The sequence below is a fragment of the Castor canadensis genome, chromosome 8 (assembly GCF_047511655.1).
Source record: "Castor canadensis chromosome 8, mCasCan1.hap1v2, whole genome shotgun sequence".
Lineage (NCBI taxonomy): Eukaryota > Metazoa > Chordata > Mammalia > Rodentia > Castoridae > Castor > Castor canadensis.
This window is the reverse complement of record NC_133393.1, coordinates 97,668,294-97,688,335: the sequence shown is the minus strand read 5'-3', so window position 1 is coordinate 97,688,335 and position 20,042 is coordinate 97,668,294. Positions and strand designations below refer to the sequence as shown.

Here is a 20,042-nt window from a genome sequence, read left to right as displayed (position 1 = left end):
GGGAAGGCAGGAGATGGGTAAAGAAGCCATGTCTTCAGTATAGCATCCCATCACAATCCTGTTATGTTTACTCTTTCAATCCCCAGTAGGAGTGAACTCAGGATCTAAGACATGACTGTCCTTCTGTCTATCCCCTCCTTGTTCCAAATCTAGAATCCTGAGCAGCTGGCAGGAGTAGGGCAGGGACACTTAGCTCAGGAGCGGAGTATGGATGTGGCAGAACTGGAGATGTTGCGCCAGCGGGAGATGGCAGAGAAGAAGACTCGCGCCCTCCAGCGAGGCAACAGGTGAGTGACAAGAGAGCTCCTCTGCCTTTATTCCTGTCTTATAGCAGGAAACGCTGAATGCCTGGTCAGTTTGGAAACAGTGAAGACTGGGTAACATTTTAAAGCTTTAACTTGCTCTGTTAACTTAAAAGAGACTGGAATAAAGCTTCCAGAGAATTGAGGAATCACTTTGCCTTTTTTTCCCCCCTGCAGGCATTCTCTTTTTTTTTTTATTTTTTTATTTTATTCATATGTGCTTACAAGGCTGGGGTCATTTCTCCCCCCCTGCCTCCATCCCCTCCCTTACCACCCACTCTGCCCCCCTCCCTCTACCCTCCACTAGTTTCCCAGCAGAAACTATTTTGCCCTTATTTCTAATGTTGTTGTAGAGAGAGTATAAGCAATAATAGGAAGGAACAAGGGTTTTTGCTGGTTGAGATAAGGATAGCTATACAGGGCATTGACTCACATTGATTTCCTGTGCGTGGGTGTTACCTTCTAGGTTAATTCTCTTTGAACTAACCTTTTCTCTAGTTCCTGGTCCCCTTTTCTTATTGGCCTCAGTTGCTTTTAAGGTATCTGCTTTAGTTTCTCTGCGTTGAGGGCAACAAATGCTAGCTAGTTTTTTAGGTGTCTTACCTATCCTCACCCCTCCCTTGTGTGTTCTCGCTTTTATCATGTGCTCAAAGTCCAATCCCATTGTTGTGTTTGCTGTTGATCTAATGTCCACATATGAGGGAGAACATACGATTTTTGGTCTTTTGGGCCAGGCTAACCTCACTCAGAATGATGTTCTCCAATTCCATCCATTTACCAGCGAATGATATCATTTCGTTCTTCTTTATGGCTGCATAAAATTCCATTGTGTATAGATACCACATTTTCTTAATCCATTCGTCAGTGGAGGGGCATCTTGGCTGTTTCCATAACTTGGCTATTGTGAATAGTGCCGCAATAAACATGGGTGTGCAGGTGCCTCTGGAGTAACCTGTGTCACAGTCTTTTGGGTATATCCCCAAGAGTGGTATTGCTGGATCAAATGGTAGATCAATGTTTAGCTTTTTAAGTAGCCTCCAAATTTTTTTCCAGAGTGGTTGTACTAGTTTACATTCCCACCAACAGTGTAAAAGGGTTCCTTCCCCCCCCCCCCCCCCCCCCCGCCCCGCATCCTCGCCAACACCTGTTGTTGGTGGTGTTGCTAATGATGGCTATTCTAACAGGGGTGAGGTGGAATCTTAGTGTGGTTTTAATTTGCATTTCCTTTATGGCTAGAGATGGTGAGTATTTTTTCATGTGTTTTTTGGCCATTTGAATTTCTTCTTTTGAGAAAGTTCTGTTTAGTTCACTTGCCCATTTCTTTATTGGTTCATTAGTTTTGGGAGAATTTAGTTTTTTAAGTTCCCTATATATTCTGGTTATCAGTCTTTTGTCTGATGTGTAGCTGACAAATATTTTCTCCCACTCTGTGGGTGTTCTTTTCAGTTTAGAGACCATTTCTTTTGATGAACAGAAGCTTTTTAGTTTTATGAGGTCCCATTTATCTATGCTATCTCTTAGTTGCTGTGCTGCTGGGGTTCTATTGAGAAAGTTCTTACCTATACCTACTAACTCCAGAGTATTTCCTACTCTTTCCTGTATCAACTTTAGAGTTTGTGGTCTGATATTAAGATCCTTGATCCATTTTGAGTTAATATGGATATAGGGTGATATGCATGGATCTAGTTTCAGTTTTTTGTAGACTGCTAACCAGTTTTTCCAGCAGTTTTTGTTGAAGAGGCTGCTATTTCTCCATCGTATATTTTTAGCTCCTTTGTCAAAGACAAGTTGGTTATAGTTGTGTGGCTTCATATCTGGGTCCTCTATTCTGTTCCACTGGTCTTCATGGCTGTTTTTGTGCCAATACCATGCTGTTTTTATTGTTATTGCTTTGTAATATAGTTTAAAGTCAGGTATCGTGATACCTCCAGCATTGTCCTTTTGACTGAGTATTGCCTTGGCTATTTGTGGCCTCTTGTGTTTCCATATAAATTTCACGGTAGATTTTTCAGTCTCTTTAATGAGTGTCATTGGAATTTTGATGGGAATTGCATTAAACATGTAGATTACTTTTGGGAGTATAGACATTTTTACTATGTTGATTCTACCAATCCATGAGCATGAGAGATCTCTCCACTTTCTATAGTCTTCCTCAATCTCTTTCTTCAGAAGTTTATAGTTTTCCTTGTAGAGGTTATTCACATCTTTTGTTAGGTTTACACCTAGGTATTTGATTTTTTTTGAGGCTATTGTAAATGGAATTGTTTTATACATTCTTTTTCAGTTTGCTCATTGTTAGTGTAAAGAAATGCTAAGGATTTTTCTATGTTGATTTTATATCCTGCTACCTTGCTATAGCTATTGATGATGTCTAGAAGCTTCTGAGTAGAGTTTTTTGGGTCGTTAAGGTATAGGATTATGTCATCTGCAAATAGGGATATTTTGCCAGTTTCTTTACCTATTTGTATTCCTTTTATTCCTTCTTCTTGCGTAATTGCTCTGGCTAGGAATTCCAGTACTATGTTGAATAGGAGTGGAGATAGTGGGCATCCTTGTCTGGTTCCTGATTTTAGAGGGAATGGTTTCAGTTTTTCTCTGTTAAGTATAATGCTGGCTGTAGGTTTGTCATATATAGCTTTTATAATGTTGAGGAACTTTCCTTCTATTCCTAGTTTTCTTAGAGCTTTTATCATGAAATGGTGTTGGATCTTATCAAAGGCTTTTTCTGCCTCTATTGAGATGATCAAGTGGTTTTTGTCTTTGCTTCTGTTAATGTGGTTTATTACGTTTATTGATTTTTGTATGTTGAACCACCCCTGCATCCCTGGGATGAAGCCTACTTGGTCGTGGTGAATAATCTTTTTGATGTGTTGTTGAATTCGGTTCCTGCAGGCATTCTCGATTCGGTGGTTCCTACATTGTCCAAGGGCTGAAATCCATTGGGGAGAGGGACCTCATCTTTCACAAAGGCCTTCACAATGTGAGTATTCACATGTCTGGGGTGAGAACACTACGGAGTTGCAGAACCTGAGAAGAACAACTGTCTCTGGAGTTAGAGCTTCTGTGCTCTTAAGCTTAAAAAGTTGGTGACAGCAGGAGAAGTAGAGCCTCTGGCGTTAGTCACATTGTCTTCATTAATATCTTCACTTAGTAGTATCAGAGGCAGAGAACATTTTAAGAGTTTCTTCTGAAAAAAATTGCAGTACCAGGGATGGGAAAGCACTGCAAGGAGAGGGTGGTTTTAGGAGTAATTCTAATTCCGCAACTCACACTTCCCAGCTCCGAAACTACAGTTCAGATTTGGGAAAGCAGCCCCGAAGGGTGCCTAAACGTCGCCAGCCTGCCCACGAGCTGTCCGTTCAGCGCCGCTCTGCCCTCAATGTAAGGATCTTCCTCAGAGACTTCTGCTCTGAATTCCTGGAGAACTGTTATAACCGGCTCATGGGCGCAGTAAAGGTGAGAGTCTAGGAGGGATAAGGAGGAGTAGGAGATGAAGTAGACAGGGTGGCCAGAGAGGTAATGGGGCCAGCATGGGTAAGAAAGGCCACCTGGGAGACTATGGAAGGCTGATCTGGAGTGTGGACTAGAATAAGGGTAGGGTGCCCCTGAGGGACTGCAAAGATGCCAAAAAAGATTCTAAAAATTGCCCTAGAAGGAGGGAAGGGGAATGGACAGATCTGGGGAGAATAAGAGAGAAGTGGAAATTGTAGGACCCTCACATCTAGGGCAGGAGGAAGTTGGAAGCCCTGAGGTCGTAGCCCTTCTTTTTTATGTATGTAGGATCACCTGCTCCGTGAGAGAGCTCAGTGGCATGATGAGACCTACTACATGTGGGCCTTGGCTTTCTTCATGGCCTTCAACCGAGCTGCCTCCTTCCGTCCGGGCTTGGTTTCTGAAACTCTCAGTGTCCGTGCCTTCCACTTTATTGAGCAGAACCTCACCAACTACTATGAAATGATGCTGACTGACCGCAACGAAGCGGCCTCCTGGGCACGCAGGCAAGTAGAATGGCTGTGGGGAGTCACTGCAGGCATCTTGGCCAGCTAGGAGTCTTGAAGATCTGAATTTTGGATGATACTTTTTCCAGATTCAGGGTTGAAGTTGTCAGAGTAGGGGGCAAAAACTGGTGGGGTCATTTTGGTTTGGGGCGTATTTTTTTGGGGGGTGGGAGAGATGTTTCCGTGGCCAGTGCACTAAGTGGTCCTCTGGACTTGTTGCCCTCAACTCACAGGATGCACCTGGCTCTAAAGGCCTATCAGGAGCTGCTGGCCACAGTGAATGAAATGGACTTGTCCCCAGATGAGGCTGTGAGGGAGAGCAGTCGCATCATCAAGAGTGAGGCCCCAGCCTGTTCCCTAGTCCCAGCCTTTTCATCCATATTTCCCTCCCTCCTTTTCGCTCTCTCTCTCTCGTCTTTGGTTTTGAGACAGGGTCTCAGCATATAGCCCAGGCTGGACTCAACCTCAAAATCCTTCTACCTCAGCCTCCCCAGTGGTGGGATTACAGGTGTGAACCATCACACCCTCTTCTCTTCTCCCTCCCATCTCTTGATTAGAATTTCATTCTTCCCAGTCCCAGCTTCATCCACTTCTCCTTGTCTAAGCTTGCCAGATCAGTCCTTCCATTCCTTTCTCTTCCTTACTCCTAGACAACATTTTCTATGTGATGGAGTACCGAGAACTATTTCTGGCACTCTTTCGAAAGTTTGATGAGAGATGCCAGCCCCGCTCATTTCTTCGTGACCTGGTGGAAACCACCCACCTCTTCCTCAAGATGTTAGAGCGGTTCTGTCGGAGCCGTGGGAATCTGGTGGTGCAGGTATTGGACAGCTCCAGTGTGTGGAAAAAGCTATAGGGGAGGGTGAAGGACCGAGGGCTCTTTCTCCTCATATTTTCTTCAGCTTAAGCTGATATGTTAGAACTACTCTGAACTAAGAGAACAAGAGGACTTTGATGTTCCTCGTGTGAGTCTGCCATAGTTTCCTTTTCTCATTAGATTGAATCTAATGAGATTAGATTTATTGAATACCTCGTAAGTGCTAACTAAGTACATACATTTTGAGGGATTCATAGTCATGGAGTTCAGTAATTATAGTGTAATATTTCCTGGTTATATTTCAGAAGTGTCATGGTCAGATGGGAAGAGCCTTAAATTAAAAGTTACTAAGGTTGGGGATCTCTTCCTGTATTAGTTATAGTTAGCATAAACTCAAGTTTCCAGATCCTTACATTGGAATTTTTTTTTTTTGGTGGGAGGGAATGGAGAGCTGTACTGGGGTTTGAACTCAGGGCCTACATCTTGAGCCACTCCACCAGCCCTATTTTTGGGAAGGGTTTTTCAAGGTAGGTTCTCTCAGACTATTTCCCTGGGCTGGCTTTGAACTGCGATCCTCCTGATCTCTGCCTCCTGGGTAGCTAGGATTACTGGCATGAGCCACAGGCACCCAACTATGTTCCTACCTTTGGTGTGTTTGATCATAAATTCATTGAATAAAATATAAACCTCAGGGGTTACCCAGTCCATCCATCCTGTTTGACTTCTGAGTACCCACACAATAGACTGGTTTACTCCTATGATTAACTCACTCTGGGTCCTGCTTTTCAGAAGGAAAAAAATTATGAGCTCTATTTACATAGTGTTTTGCCTTTTACAAAGGCTTTTTGTGTGTCTTATTTGATTCTTGTGGCAAATTTCTTCGTTCTATAGACTTTGTAAGTTAAATTGCTGCTTTTGGCAAACTCTCTTACTCCAAGAAATGGGTGTTTTGTGCTCACGTTATAGCTGTCATCCTTTCTGTAACAATTTATTCACTTGCTTGTCTCTCCCACTTGAGTACAAACTGCTCGAGGGCAAAGAAATAACCATTCACTGCTGCTTCTCATTGCCTACGAGCAGCATGTAATGTGCACTCTGAATGTCCACTTAGTTTTAAAATAGTGAAGACATTGATGGGAAAAATACTTCCTTAGCTCACTTGCTATCCTCATATAGTCATTTCCCTACAGAACAAACGAAAGAAGAGAAAGAAGAAGAAGAAGGGTCTAAACCAGGCTGTCACTTCTGGTAATGACCCATCTAGCCCAGGGGAGCTGGAAGCTTTGTGGCCAGCCCTGGCTGAGCAGCTGCAGTGCTATGTCCAGGTAGGTAATTGCCTAAACCCTTTCCTTTATTTTCCCCCCTTGGTACTAGGATTTGAGCTCAGGGCTTCATACTTGCTAGGTGGATGCTGTACCACTTGAGCCACATCTCCAGCCCTTTTTGCTTTTAGTTATTTTTCAGGTAGGGTCTCTGTTTTTGCCAGGGTCATCTTGGACAATGATCCTCCAACTTGTGCCTCCTATGTACTTGGGATGACATGCATGTACCACCATGTCCAGCTTATTGGTTGAGATGAGGTCTCAAAAACTTTTTTCCCAGTCTGTCCTTGAACAGCAGTTCTCCTGATCTCCATCTCCCAAATAGCTGGGATTATAGGCCTGAGCCACCATGCCTGGTGTCTTTTTTGAGGATAGTGCTCTGGATAGACAGACCATGTTCCCATGGTCTTTTCTGTTTTTAGGATCCTGAGCTCAACATAGACTCCATGGTTCCCTTTGATGCGGCCTCAGAGGTGCCAGTGGAAGAACAGCAGGCAGAAGCCATGGTACGAATCCAAGACTGTCTCTTGGCTAGCCAGGCCCCACAGGCTCTGGCCCTCCTGAGGTCTGCTCGGTAAGAATCTGGTGCACTCATCTTCTAGGCTTTGATATGCATGAAGAGGCCTTCACTGCAGGTTCATGTAGATTCTCAGTTTTTAGAAGAGAAAAGTCTCATCAGAAGCTATGGGGCTCTATACTGAGCACTGATTCCTCGTGAGGTTTTTTGGGGTTTTTTTTGTCAGTACTGAGGTTTGAACTCAGCTACCCTTTAAGTCATGCTGGTGAGCATGACTAGTTGAAGTTTTTGTTTGTTTTTAGGAAATAGCAGAAAGCACAGCTAATTGAGGGAAAAATAAAGATAATTCTACTAGCCAAAGATAACCATTTTGGTGTTTTGATGAGTAGCATTCTACAGTTTCTTTTTCTATTGTGTTTAGAGATTATAAATTTAGGGACACACACACACACACACCTCCCTTTATAAAAATAAAGGATCCAGATATAGAGGCATGTATACCTATAATTGAAGCACTCAGGAGGCTGAGACAGGAAGATCTTGAGTTCAAGGGCAGCCTGACTTCACAGTGATGTTTAAAAAGCCAAAAGAAAAAAAAGAAAGAAATGTTATATATGCTGACTTATAATAGGTTTTCACTTCTCAGAATATTTTCAGCATCATTTCTCATCAGATATATTATCTATAGTTATTAATGATTTTCAAACACCATTGTGTAAATATGTACATTTTTATCAACCAAGTGTCAACACTTCAATTACTCACACTTTTTTTTTTTTTTTTTGGCGGTACCGGGGCTTGAGCTCAGGGCCTTCACCTTGAGCCACTCCACAAGCCCTTTTTTGTGATGGGTATTTTCGAGATAGGGTCTCTCAGACTATTTACATGGGCTGGCTTCTAACCGTGATCCTCCTGATCTCTGCTTCCTGAGTAGCTAAGATTACAGGCATGAGCCACTGGCACTCAGCCACACTTTGTTCTTACATGATTTTCATTGTGATGTGCCTTATGTGGAAAAATTTTTCTAGAGTCTGTTTGATCTCTGTGGTAACACTTTGCATTCTCTTTCTGGGAGACAAATGAAATAAGTCTAAATCCTTCTCCCACTTCTAATTACAACTCAGATTTCTGGTCTGTGCTCCAGGGAGGTGTGGCCAGAAGGAGATGTGTTTGGCTCGACAGACATTTCCCCAGAGGAAGAGATGCAGTTGATGAAACAGATCCTCTCTGCTCCACTTCCCCGTGAGTCTCCTTTCCTTCTTGTCTCTTTCTTCCTAGCTCTGCTCCAGTACAAACATGACAGAGATCCTCACTCTTTGTATAGGGCAGCAGGGGCCATCGGAAGGAGGCGCAGAAGAAGAAGAGGAAGAAGAGGAGGAAGAGGAGTTGCAGGTGGTCCAGGTTTCAGAGAAAGAGTTCAACTTTCTGGACTACCTGAAACGGTATACACAGAGGATTGAGTTGGTCCCAGGTGGTGACTGTGCAGCTGTGAGAATGAGCAACCTACATCCAATGCTGACCTCCTCCCCTCCCTGTTTTGGTACAGCTTTGCATGCTCAACTGTTGTGCGAGCCTATGTGCTTCTGCTGCGGAGCTACCAGCAGAACAGTGTCCACACTAACCACTGTGTTGTCAAGATGTTGCACCGGCTAGCCCGTGACCTCAAAATGGAAGCCCTGCTTTTCCAGCTTTCAGTCTTCTGCCTCTTCAATCGTCTGCTTAGTGATCCTGCTGCAGGAGCCTACAAAGTGAGAAGCTAGCTGGGAGTGTGTGGGTGACCTTTAGCAGATAAGTGAGGCTATGAGGTGTCAAGAGCTAGTCAATGAGAACACGATGAAAAGGACAGCAGGCAGGTTGAGGGATCTGCACCGAGGATGGACAGAATAGAGAATCTGAGTGAGGAGGGGCAGGTGGGGTTAAGTCTTTGTATCCATTTGGGCCATGGTATCAGAGCAGCCTTCCTGTCCTATAGGAGCTGGTGACTTTTGCCAAATACATCTTGGGCAAGTTTTTTGCGCTGGCTGCAGTCAACCAGAAAGCCTTTGTGGAGCTTCTCTTTTGGAAGAACACAGCTGTGATTCGAGAGATGACTGAGGGCTATGGCTCCCTGGACAGTGGGTGAGCTTGGGGATGGGGAAGGATGAACAGTAGGGAAGAGTGATGGAGAGTCACAGAGAGTCAAAGCTGGAAGAGCTTGCCGGTCATTTGATATAATAGTTCTCTTTCAAAGCTGAGAAAACAGATCCAGAAGGTGAAACACTTTAAGCTTACCCAAGAGAGGAGAGGGGCCTAGGTCTCCTGTGTACCTTAGTTTCCTTCTCTGTTGCTAACCTTCACAGAGGTGGTTACTGATGGGAGTGGGATGGTCTCCTAGAGAGTCTGTATGTGTCCTCACAGAACATGCAGGGAACCAAGCTGGGCATGATGGTCCACACCTGTGATCCCAGCATTCTGAGGTCAGCCTGGGACTTGCTCAGCAAGAACCTGTCTCAAAAAAAAAAAAAAAAAAAAGCTGGTATTGGTGACTTAATACTTAAAATTGTAGCTACTCAGGAGGTAGAGATCAGGAGGATCATGGGTGAAACCAGCCTGGGCAAATAGTTTGCATGACCTTATCTCCAAAATAACCAGCACAAAAAAGGGCTGGTAGAATGGCTCAAATGGAAGACGCCTGCCTAGCAAGCATGAGGCCCTGAGTTCAAACCCAAGTACTACCAAAAAAAAAAAAAGTCCTGGGACTTAAGGATTCACAGAAATATTTGTTCTCTTTTCCTTAGTATTTAGCTCCTTTCCTTTTACATTGCTCTCTTTTTCCCATAATATTCTCGGTCCTTAGAGCATCATGTCCTATACACCCAAGCTAGAAAGTCTCATAGTTTGACTTTTGGGTTCCTAAGTGGAAGGAGGATGAGCAGAAGGAAGGAAGCATACCACTGCTACCTGGCTCCTCTGAGTTACCTGCCTCATTCTTCTTGTTCCTTTCAGAACTGATCAGGGAGGGACTTTAGTCTCTTCCTTTTTGGGTCAGCAATCTACATGCACCTCTTTCCCTTTTACCAATCAGGTCTTCTGGTCGCAGAGGCCCTATTTGGAGCCCTGAGGAAGAAGCCCAGCTTCAGGAACTGTACCTTGCCCATAAGGACGTGGAAGGTGTGAGGCTTTGAGATCTGAAGAGTTCAGGCAGCCTGAACTCCAGTACCTCTTTCTTTACTGCCTCACTCTTTTTCCACCCCAGGTCAGGATGTGGTGGAAGTCATTTTGGCACACCTGAAAACCGTTCCTCGAACGCGCAAGCAGGTCATCCATCATCTGGTACAGCTGGGACTGGCTGACAGTGTCAAGGACTTCCAAAGGTAGAGGTGCATGCTCTAGAGGGATTTGGGGTAGGAAATGCTGGTCTTGCTCTTCCACTGACACCTTCCTAAACAGGAAAGGAACCCATATTGTATTGTGGACAGAAGATCAGGAGCTGGAGCTGCAGCGGCTTTTTGAGGAGTTCCAGAACTCAGATGGTGAGTGAGGAGGAAGCTCAGAGAATCTCTGAGATGAGAGCCAAGCTACTTTTTACCCTCACCCCCACCCCTGCTTCTTACTCCCAGGGGAAGCTTATCCCATCCCTTCTCTCTACTTGCTATATTTGTAAGCATCCCTTTGGGGCGAATTGAGCTAGCTTCTTTGAGGAGACCTCTAATTTCCTTTATTAATCCCTTTCTCTAGTTGCTCTTGTGTATTCATACACTCCCTCCCTATAGATGTCCTAGGTCATATCATGAAGAATATCACAGCCAAACGTTCCCGGGCCCGAATAGTAGATAAACTGCTGGCTCTGGGTCTGGTGACTGAGCGGCGGGAGCTGTACAAGAAACGGAGGAAGAAGTTGGCGCCCTCCAGCATGGTAACCATCTTACTCTAGCTCAGCCAGCCTGAGTCACTGCCCCTGAACTGCTTCTTATGAGTAGCCTACCCCGTGGGCTGTTCTGACTAGGTCCTTTCAGTGAGGAGGTCAGGACCCAGAAGTTGCCACAAAATTCCTCCTGTGGCCTTCTTTTTCATCCTACTGCCCCACTAAATTTCAGCCCAGTGGAGAAGAATCCCCGAAAGACTTTTGGCAGGAAGATCTGGAAGAAGAGAACTTGCCAGAGGAAGAGAGTGAAGAGGATGAAGAGAAAGAGGAGGACTTAGAAGCAGAACAAGCCCAGGGTAGCTCATCTCTTTCAACTGAAAACCTTGGTGAAGGCCTGCATCAGGAAGGTAAGGACTTTGGTTGGGAGAGGTGTCTCAGGTGGAGGATTGAAATGGGAGTAAAGAACGAATAGAAGTTTCCCTTTTTCCCTTAGGCTTTTCCGCTCCACTTCTGTGGCTCCAGAACTGCTTGATTCGAGCAGCAGATGATCGGGAAGAAGATGGTAAGTGCTAGAGCACTGGAGGCCTCTGAGCCTGGTTGTGGGATGAAGGACCAGTCCTTTTTTCACATCTTTACTGTGACTCTTGACCCTGTTCTAGGCTGCTCTCAGGCAATTCCATTGGTGCCGCTTACAGAAGAAAATGAGGAAGCAATAGAAAATGAACAGTTTCAGCAGTTGTTGCGCAAGCTGGGGGTTCGGCCCCCCACCCCTGAGCAGGCAAGTCTAGCAGTTACAGTGTCAGCTGAGACATGTTGGTTCTGTTCAAACGCGTCTCTTCCTCGCTGTCATTGTTCATTGCTATTGCTCTCTGTCCTCATATCCTATTGCCACCTCCATCCTCCTCACTGCCCTGTCATCACTGACTGATATTCCTGCAACAGCTGTCCTGCTAGTATAGCCCCTAGATTTTTCTTTTTCTTTTTTTTTTTTTTGTGGTACTGGGGTTTGAACTCAGGGCTTCGTGTTTGGTAGGCAGGTGCTCTACCACTTGAGCCACACTCCCAGCCTGATTTTTTTAAAATAAAGTTTTGATGATACTACTCCCCTATCTAGAGTACTTTATAGTTCCTCACTGCTTGCAGTGTAGAATCCACAATCTCTAAATTGGCCACCTTTGCAGTTCTGTGACCATTCTACCCACACACCTGCTTTACACAGTAGTCATCATGTACTGACTGACTGACTGACTTCCTTCCTTCCTTCCATTCTTCCCTTCTTCCCTCCCTCCCAGTAAAGGAAATAACAGAGTTTATTGAAGGTAAGGTTAGGGCATCACAAAAAGCAGTGGTAGCCCCAGGTGGACCAGGTGGGTTGGAAGTGTACAGGAAAAAGGAAGGGCAAGAGATCACAAAAAACAATGATAAAAACACAAATAAAAAAGAAAACCAAAACAAAACAAAATAGAAAAACAAAAAAGCAATAGTGGTCCCACCTGTCCAGGTAGGTTGGAGAAACAGGAAGCAGAGAGAGCCCTAGACTACTTTCTCCCTTTGAAATGGTGGCTTTTCCATGCCTAAAAGGTTAATAATGCTGGTACCTGTATTGAAAGGCTCAAACCACACACACAAGGTAATATGTATACACATGGTCATTCACACATGCACACATCCCATTTTCCAGTTGAATTTCAACCCAGCCTGCTCAGGGCTAGAGACAAAGCTCAAGTGGTCAAGTATCTGCCTACATAAGACCCTGAATTCAAACCCCAATACTGACAAAATTAAAAAACAAAAAAACAAAACCAAGAATCCATTCAATTGTGAATTCCTCAGAGAAGCAGTCCCTATCACCTTTGCAACCCCTGAAGCAAAAGTGATCCCTTTGGAAGCTGAGATTTGTTCATTCCCTTGATAGAACCCGATCTGGTGGTATTACAGCACGTTCATTCTTTCTCCTATTGATTGTGAGTTCCTTGAGAGCAAAGGTCATACCTGGTTCACCTTTCGAGCCCCAGGATCCATTCATTTACTTTTCCAGTTAACTGTATTTACTGGGAACATAATGTAGTGGGCACTGTGCTAGACATTGAGCATATATTATAGATAAACAATAAGTAGAGTTCACAACTCTTGTGACTCTTCACCAACGTAGAGTCATTTATTCAGTGGATAATACAAAAAGTTTCCCTTTGCTGTCATTTTCAACTGCTGTGCCTTGTAGGAAACCTTCTGGCGGATCCCAGCCAAGCTGAGCCCCACCCAGCTCCGGAGAGTGGCAGCTTCTTTGAGTCAACCAAAAGAGGAGGAGAAACTGCAGCCAGAACTTGGGTTAAAAGTCCCTGGAGAACACGGTCCCAGTGAGGAGCACACAGCTGAAGCCCTGAGGGCCCCCTTGTTAGCCCATAAAATGAAAGCAGGCCTAGTGTCCCCAAAGGGTTAAGTGTAATTGCTCATCTATTGACTACTTAGATTATATCAGCCTTGTTGGTTAGGGGGCTAAATTTGAGAATGTGCAGATCCAGTTCCCTAATTTTATGTTCTTTGGGCCACTGCAGTGGAGGAGACTGCTGATGAGAAAGAGCAATGGAAGGTAGCGCCCAGGAAGCGGCAACTGCTGGACAGTGATGAGGAACCCGAGGATGAGAGCAGGAGCAAAGGTAGAGAGTCAGATTGGGACCTGCTTTTTCTTCTAATCTGCCTTCAATCTGAAGAGAGATACCTGCCTTACTCCTTACCATACTTACATATTTTCTCCCCCACCCCTTATCCCTGTCATTCCCACAGCACCAGAGCTGGGAGCTCTAGTAATCCACAAGAAGAAACGGTTTCGAATTGAGGATGAAGATGAGGATGACTGAAGAGCAAGAAGCCTAGGGGCAGGCATAGATTTATTTTCAGATGGTGAAGTTAAGTCAGTTGGGAGGGTCCCAAATCTTTTCTTATTGGATTGAAAACAATAGGGTCCTGGATTCTTCTCTAGCTAGGATTATAGGCATGAGCCAATTTGCTAGATTTAGGGCCCAGGAATTTTAGGCAACTAACAGTGTTGGATGGACTCTTCTGGAGTCACCCCTTGCTTCTCCCAGTTTTGTCAGTATGCCTCAGCAACACTCTGGGGACTTATTCCTTCTCTTGTAGAAACCATTTTTTGGTTACTACAGCTCTTTAGCAAATGAGAGGAATGAGTAAAATTCAGAAGGCACCCTGGACCACCTCTCATAGGTCTGTTCCTTTGACTTTTTGCTGGAGGTGGATCACAACCAAACAGGGAGTTTAATAACATAATGCACATGGGTTTTTCATCATTCTTAGAAGACACTGGATTCCCTCATCCTCATTTTCTTTCCAGTGATTAGTCCCCTAGACTTAAGATTGAGTCCAATTCCTAGAGTTGAGGTAGAGTTGGGATACAGTACTCTCAAGATGATGAATATATTTGATTTGCTCTTAGTATTAAATTAAACATATGTAGTTAAAAGTTGCTAATCTTGATCTGACTTGTCAATCTAAGTCCCCTAGCCTGCTACGTTTTGGAAGATCTTTAAAATGTTAGAGTTAAAAGAGACCATCAGGCTGGGCACTGGTGGCTCACGCCTGTAATCATAGCTATTCAGGAGGCAGAGATCAGGAAGATCAAAGTTCAAAGCCAGCCCAGTCAAATAGTTCTTGAGACCCTATCTGGACAACACGCAACATAAAAAAGTGCCTGTGGAATGGCTCAAGGTGTAGGACCAGAGTTCAAGCCCCAGTACTGCAAAATAAGGAAGAAAGAAAGAAAGAAAGAAAAACAAGAGACCATCAGATTTCCCTTTTCTTCTGTTTTCCACCTTCCCCTACAGAAGACACAGAAAAACATTCTTATTTCAAGATCCTTCATCTAGCTGGGCACGGTGGCATGTACCTGAAGTCCAACTGCTCAGGAGGCTGAGGCAGGAGGATTTCAAGTTTGAAGCCAGCCTGAGCAACATCATAAGACCCTATCTAAAAAAAAAAAAAAAAGTTGGCACCAGTGGCTCATAACTGTAATCCTAGCTACTGGGAAGGCTAAAATCAGCAGGATTTCTGTGAGGCCAGCCCAAGCAAATTGTTCATTAAGAGAAAAATGGAATGAGGTGTGGCTCAAGCCGTAGAACCTCTTCTTTGCAAGCATGCAGCCCTGACTTCAAAACTCAGTCCCATGAAAAAGCTAAAAATCCAACAAGGTGAGGTAATGTGTGCCTGTAATTGTAGCTAACTGCAGGAGATGGCGGCAGGAGGATGGTGAGTTCAAGGTCAACCTGGGCAAAGGTATCTGTGAGACTCAAAAACAAAAGGGCTACAGGTGTGGCTCAAGTGTTAGAGTACCTGCCTAGCAAGCTGGAGGCCCTGGATTCAATCCCCACTACTGAAGAAAAAAAAAAGTCCTTCATCTGGGGTAAATCTTTAGTGTGACAGGTATGAAGCAGGAAGATGCAGGAGCCACAAAGAAAGGGGAAAAAAGCGAGTTTGTCAGCATGGGATAGAGAAGAAGACAGTGTCGGAGCAGGAAAGAGATGAATAAGCAAATGCCATGTCCTTAACTATTGGAAACCATTGTGCTCTGACTCCTTTAGTTCCAGTTGAGCTAGGGTGAAGGTGGGGGAGATCAGGGAGGTCCCAAGATAAAGGATGCACTTGAACTGTCTTGTTTCTTACACTTGTTTTTGTCAAATGACATTTTTTTTATCACTATAATTTCCTTTGCTCTTAAATGTACTCTTCAAATACTAATATAGCCACGTCAACTTTCTCTTGACTAGTGGTGGCATGGTATACAGCTTTGCCCATCCTGCCTTTAAAGTGTATGTGTATGTGTGTTGAATTTTTAAAAATTCAATCTGAGTCTTTTTATTTATTTTTATGTTACTGGAGATAGAATGCAAGACCTCATGCATGCTAGCCAAGCACTGTACCACTGATCTGCATCCCCAGCCCTTTTTTTTTTTTTGTGGTACAGGGGTTTGAACTCAGGGCCTTCACCTTGAGGTACTCCATCAGCCCTATTTTTGTGAAGGGTTTTTCGAGATGGGGTCTCAAACTGTTTGCCTTATCTGGCTTCAAACTGCCATCATCCTGATCTCTGCTTCCTGAGTAGCTAGGATTACAAGCATGAGCCACCAATGCCCTGCCAGCCCTTTTTCTTTTATTTTGACATAAGATCTCACTGAGATACCCAGGCTGGCCTCAAACTCCAAGTTCTTCTGACTTAGCCTCCTGAAATTCAACAATCCTTGCATTTTAACTTGGGTGTTTAGACCATTTTTACTTAATATGACTATTGATATTGTCAGGTTTGGGGAGATTTATTTTTTTGAGTATTTTGGGGTGGCACTGGGGATTGAACTCGGGGCCTTGTTCATGCTTGGTTCATGCTCTACCACTGATACTAATATAGCCACTAGTTTTATTTTTTAACTGATACATAAAAAGTATACATAATAATAGGGCCCATGTGATGTTTCAACACATGTATACATTTTGTAACATTTAAATCAGTTTAAGTGTACCTATTTCCTTTATCTTTTCTTTGTCGGTACTGGGGTTTGAACTCAGGGCCTTATGCTTGCTGGGCAAGCACTCTTCTATGTGAGCCATGCCCCCAGCCTTTTTGCTTTAGTTATTTTTTGAACAGGGTCTCTCATGTATGCCTCAGCCATTCTGGATAACAGTCCTCCTATTTATGTTTCCCTCATAGCTGGAATGACAGACACATGCCACCATCCCCAGCTGTTTATTGGTTGAACTGGGGTTTTGAGAACTCTTAGCCTGGGCTGGCCTCAAACCACGATCCTACTGATCTCTGTCTCTCAAGTAGTAGGATTACAGGTGTGAACCAGAGCGCCTGATGCAATCATGTCATTTCTTCTTGGCAAAAACATCCAGTATCCTTTCTTCTAGCTTTTTGAGATGTACTGTACATAATTATTATCTGTAGTCTCCTTATTGCTCAATACTACACCAGGGCTTCTTACTGTTATCTAACTAACTTACTACACTCTGATCAGCCTTTCCCCAAATATTGTAGTTTTAACTCTTAGCATCTTGCTATTCGTTTTCTATTTGTCCTATCTATTTTTTGTCCTTTCTTCTTTTTCTTCTTACTTTTGGTTTAAGAGATTATTTTTCTTTTGGTTCCATCTTACTTATTTTGTTAGTTTATTAGCTTTGTTATTTTCGTTTGCTTAAGGGATTTTAGTAGACATCTTTAATTTATCAGTCTAACTCCAGGTAATATTTATTATACTTCCTAATATACAATGTCAGAAACTTACCAGTGTATTTCCATTTTTTTCCCTCCCAGTGTTTGTGCTATTGTTGCACATTTTTATTTCTAAACTACATTATTTTTGCCTTAGTCAAGTATCTTTTTCTTTTTTCTTTTTGGCAGTACTGGAGTTTGAACTCAGAGCCTTGTGCTTGATAGGCAGGTGCTCTAACACTTGAGCCATGGCCCATCAATTATCTTTAAAGATAAAAAACTTATATATTTACCCATGTAATTATGATTTCTTATATTTTTCATTCTTTCGTGTACATCATATTTGCGTTGGATGTCTTTTTTTTCTTCAGCTTTTTTTTTTTTTTTTTTTTTAATGGTACTGGCCTTTGAATTCAAGGCCTTCTGCTTGCTAGCCAGATGCTCTTTCACTTGAGTCATGCCCTCAGCCCCCTTTAACATTTCTTTTATTATATGTGTACTTTTTCTATCATCCAATTAGTTGGGGGAATTCATTGTAACATTTGCATTTGTGCCTTTAATATTTCTTATACTTCAGGTCTGCTGGTGATAAATTCTTTCAGATTTTTTTATTTCTTTGTTTTTGTTTTGAGATAAAATTTACTGTTTCGACCATGTTACAGGATATACTTCAGAAGCATTTAATACATTCACAATGTGTTTTTCATCACCATTCCTCCCCCAAGAAAACAAAACGATAATGAAAAATCTTTCATCTTTCACTTTCTGGTTTTAGTTTTTTGTTTGTTGTTGTTTTGCCTCATCCAGCTACTGATTCTATGCCTATGGGACATATTTTGGGGCTAGGGTTGATGTTACAAGAAACTAATTCCCTCCCCCTTAAATTCCACCACTCAGAGGGTCATAGGTGAAATAAAGTTGCTTTAGCTGCAGCTGCTGCGTACTACACTGGTTCTTTCCCAACCGTGTATCCCTTCCCCCTCATTTCTGACCTTGACTCTAAAAACAGCTGACTCACCAGAGATTCCCCCTTCAATTCAATTTTCTCTTGCCTTTATTTTCTTTTCCGCCTGCAGAATTCCTCTCTAAAACACAAGAGGGACAGGTGTTTTTTATTTTGCAACAGGGTCTTAACTGTGTGACCCAGACTAGCCACAAATTCATGATCCTCCTGCCTCAGCATCTTGAGTGCTGGGATTATAGACATTTATCACCATACCTGACTAAAACATGGTTCTCATTATATCATTGCCTTGCTTAAGGGCATTTGATGGTATCCCACTTCTTTCAGGACATAGTTCAGAGCCAGAAAAGAGCATGCTATTACGATTCTTTACAGCCTCATTGCCAAGTCAGACCACACCTATATTTCACACGGTTGCAGCCCTGGGATGTTTTCAGTCATCATACTAGTGTTGATTGGGCCAGACCCTCTTTTGGAGAGTTCTGTCCAACATTGACCCCACCCTTCAGGAATGAACTCAAATATGCTTACTTTTGTGAAGCAGTCTCTTGTCACTCTTTGAGCCTCAAAACACAAGTAATCACTTTTGTGGCTGGGATTTATATATTATCCTGAGAAAGTGACAGTCTTACAGTATTTTAGTGTTCTATCTATTCTTTCCAGAAGCCTGAGTGGGTTTTTTTTTTTTTCCTCCCATTATTGGGGCTTGAACTCAGAACCTTCACCTTGAGCCACTCCACCAGCCCTTTTTTTTTTTGTGAAGGGTTTTTTTGAGATAGGGTCTCTCAAACTATTAGCCCAGGTTGGTTCGAACTTCAATTCTCCTGATGTTAGGATTACAGGCATGAGCCACCGGCGCCCAGCAGGTTTTGTGTTTTGAGTCAGTCTCACTTTCTAGCCCTGGTTGTCCTTAAATTCATCCTCTTGCCTCAGCCTCAAAGTGCTGGGCTTATAGATATTCAACAACACACCTTGCTTACACTAAGCTTCTCGTAAGCAAGAGTCATGTTTTATTCACCTTTAGTTCCCAAGCATACATTCATTAATACATCCACTTAATACATTTAGATGCTCTTCAATTTACAGATTATATGCCAGTAAATTTACCATAAATTGAAAATATTCTAAGTTAAAAATATATCTGATACACCTGCCAAATATTTAAGGCAAGCCAGCCAAGCTAAGGTAGTCTCAGCTCAGAACACTTAAATTAGCTGTAGTTGGGCAAAATCATCTAAAACACAATTTGTATTATAATGTGTGAAATATCTCAGGTATACACACATGCACATTTGATAGACATGTTGGGATGTGGAAATAAAACACATTATCCAAGAACCAATGGCAGCACAGTGCACTGTAAAGGTTAGTTGACAGTACATTGTGACCATGTGACTGACTGGGAGTTACTGCTGCCAGTATTGCTGAAAGAGTATCATACCGCTCATTGCACTAGCCAGGGAAAGGTCAAAATTGAAGTATGCTTTCTATTGAATAACTATCGCTTTTGTACCATTGTAAAGTGGAAAAATGGGAAGACAAGCCATCATAAGTTAGTGACCATTGTGTATGTTCCTCCTGTATGGCAATCATTTAATCAATTGGTAGTGATTGCCCAAAGGCAAGGCATACATACATGGGTGAATAAAACTTTAAAAATAAAATTCCAGCACCTGTAGAGCTTCACCACTGCAGTTGTTTTGGTTTTTTTGTTGTTTATCTTTTTTAGATGAAGTTTTTAGATTTATTGTGGCATTATTGTCAAGTATACTCATCTTAACATCTTTTTTTATTGTGCTGGGGGTACACTGTGTCATCCACAAAAGTTCTTACAATGTATCAAATATATCATACTTGAATTCACCCCCTCCATCATTCTCCTTTATCCCCCCCTCCCTTAGGCAGTTTTTTTGGTTTAGTTTGGTTTTTTTTTTTTTTTTTTGTGGTACTAGAGTTGGAACTCAGGGCCTACACTATGAGCCACTCCACCAGTCCTTTTTTGTGGTGGATTTTTTCAGCATAGGGTTTCATGAACTATTTGATTGGGATGGCTTCGAACCA

General features: G+C 42.9%; 1 protein-coding gene across 6 annotated transcripts in view; it reads left to right on the top strand.

The window, feature by feature from the left end:
- The window catches only part of Timeless (timeless circadian regulator), a 41,483-nt gene extending 23,534 nt beyond the window's left edge, over positions 1-17,949 (top strand). For 5 of the 6 annotated variants that reach the window (XM_074083655.1, XM_074083656.1, XM_074083657.1 and 2 more), the window contains 22 exons: positions 154-287; positions 3,195-3,282; positions 3,582-3,758; positions 4,083-4,300; positions 4,534-4,637; positions 4,951-5,120; positions 6,308-6,442; positions 6,862-7,013; positions 8,101-8,198; positions 8,281-8,398; positions 8,503-8,704; positions 8,929-9,074; positions 10,021-10,106; positions 10,192-10,309; positions 10,386-10,468; positions 10,709-10,851; positions 11,033-11,207; positions 11,294-11,362; positions 11,460-11,578; positions 13,022-13,235; positions 13,356-13,457; positions 13,585-17,949. In XM_074083655.1, the coding sequence (XP_073939756.1) occupies positions 154-287; positions 3,195-3,282; positions 3,582-3,758; positions 4,083-4,300; positions 4,534-4,637; positions 4,951-5,120; positions 6,308-6,442; positions 6,862-7,013; positions 8,101-8,198; positions 8,281-8,398; positions 8,503-8,704; positions 8,929-9,074; positions 10,021-10,106; positions 10,192-10,309; positions 10,386-10,468; positions 10,709-10,851; positions 11,033-11,207; positions 11,294-11,362; positions 11,460-11,578; positions 13,022-13,235; positions 13,356-13,457; positions 13,585-13,658 (2,925 nt within the window). In that variant the 3' untranslated portion in view covers positions 13,659-17,949. The remainder of the gene's footprint in view (positions 1-153; positions 288-3,194; positions 3,283-3,581; positions 3,759-4,082; positions 4,301-4,533; positions 4,638-4,950; positions 5,121-6,307; positions 6,443-6,861; positions 7,014-8,100; positions 8,199-8,280; positions 8,399-8,502; positions 8,705-8,928; positions 9,075-10,020; positions 10,107-10,191; positions 10,310-10,385; positions 10,469-10,708; positions 10,852-11,032; positions 11,208-11,293; positions 11,363-11,459; positions 11,579-13,021; positions 13,236-13,355; positions 13,458-13,584) is intronic. The other variant, XM_074083660.1, reaches the window with a different exon arrangement.
- The last annotated feature ends 2,093 nt before the right edge of the window (positions 17,950-20,042 follow it).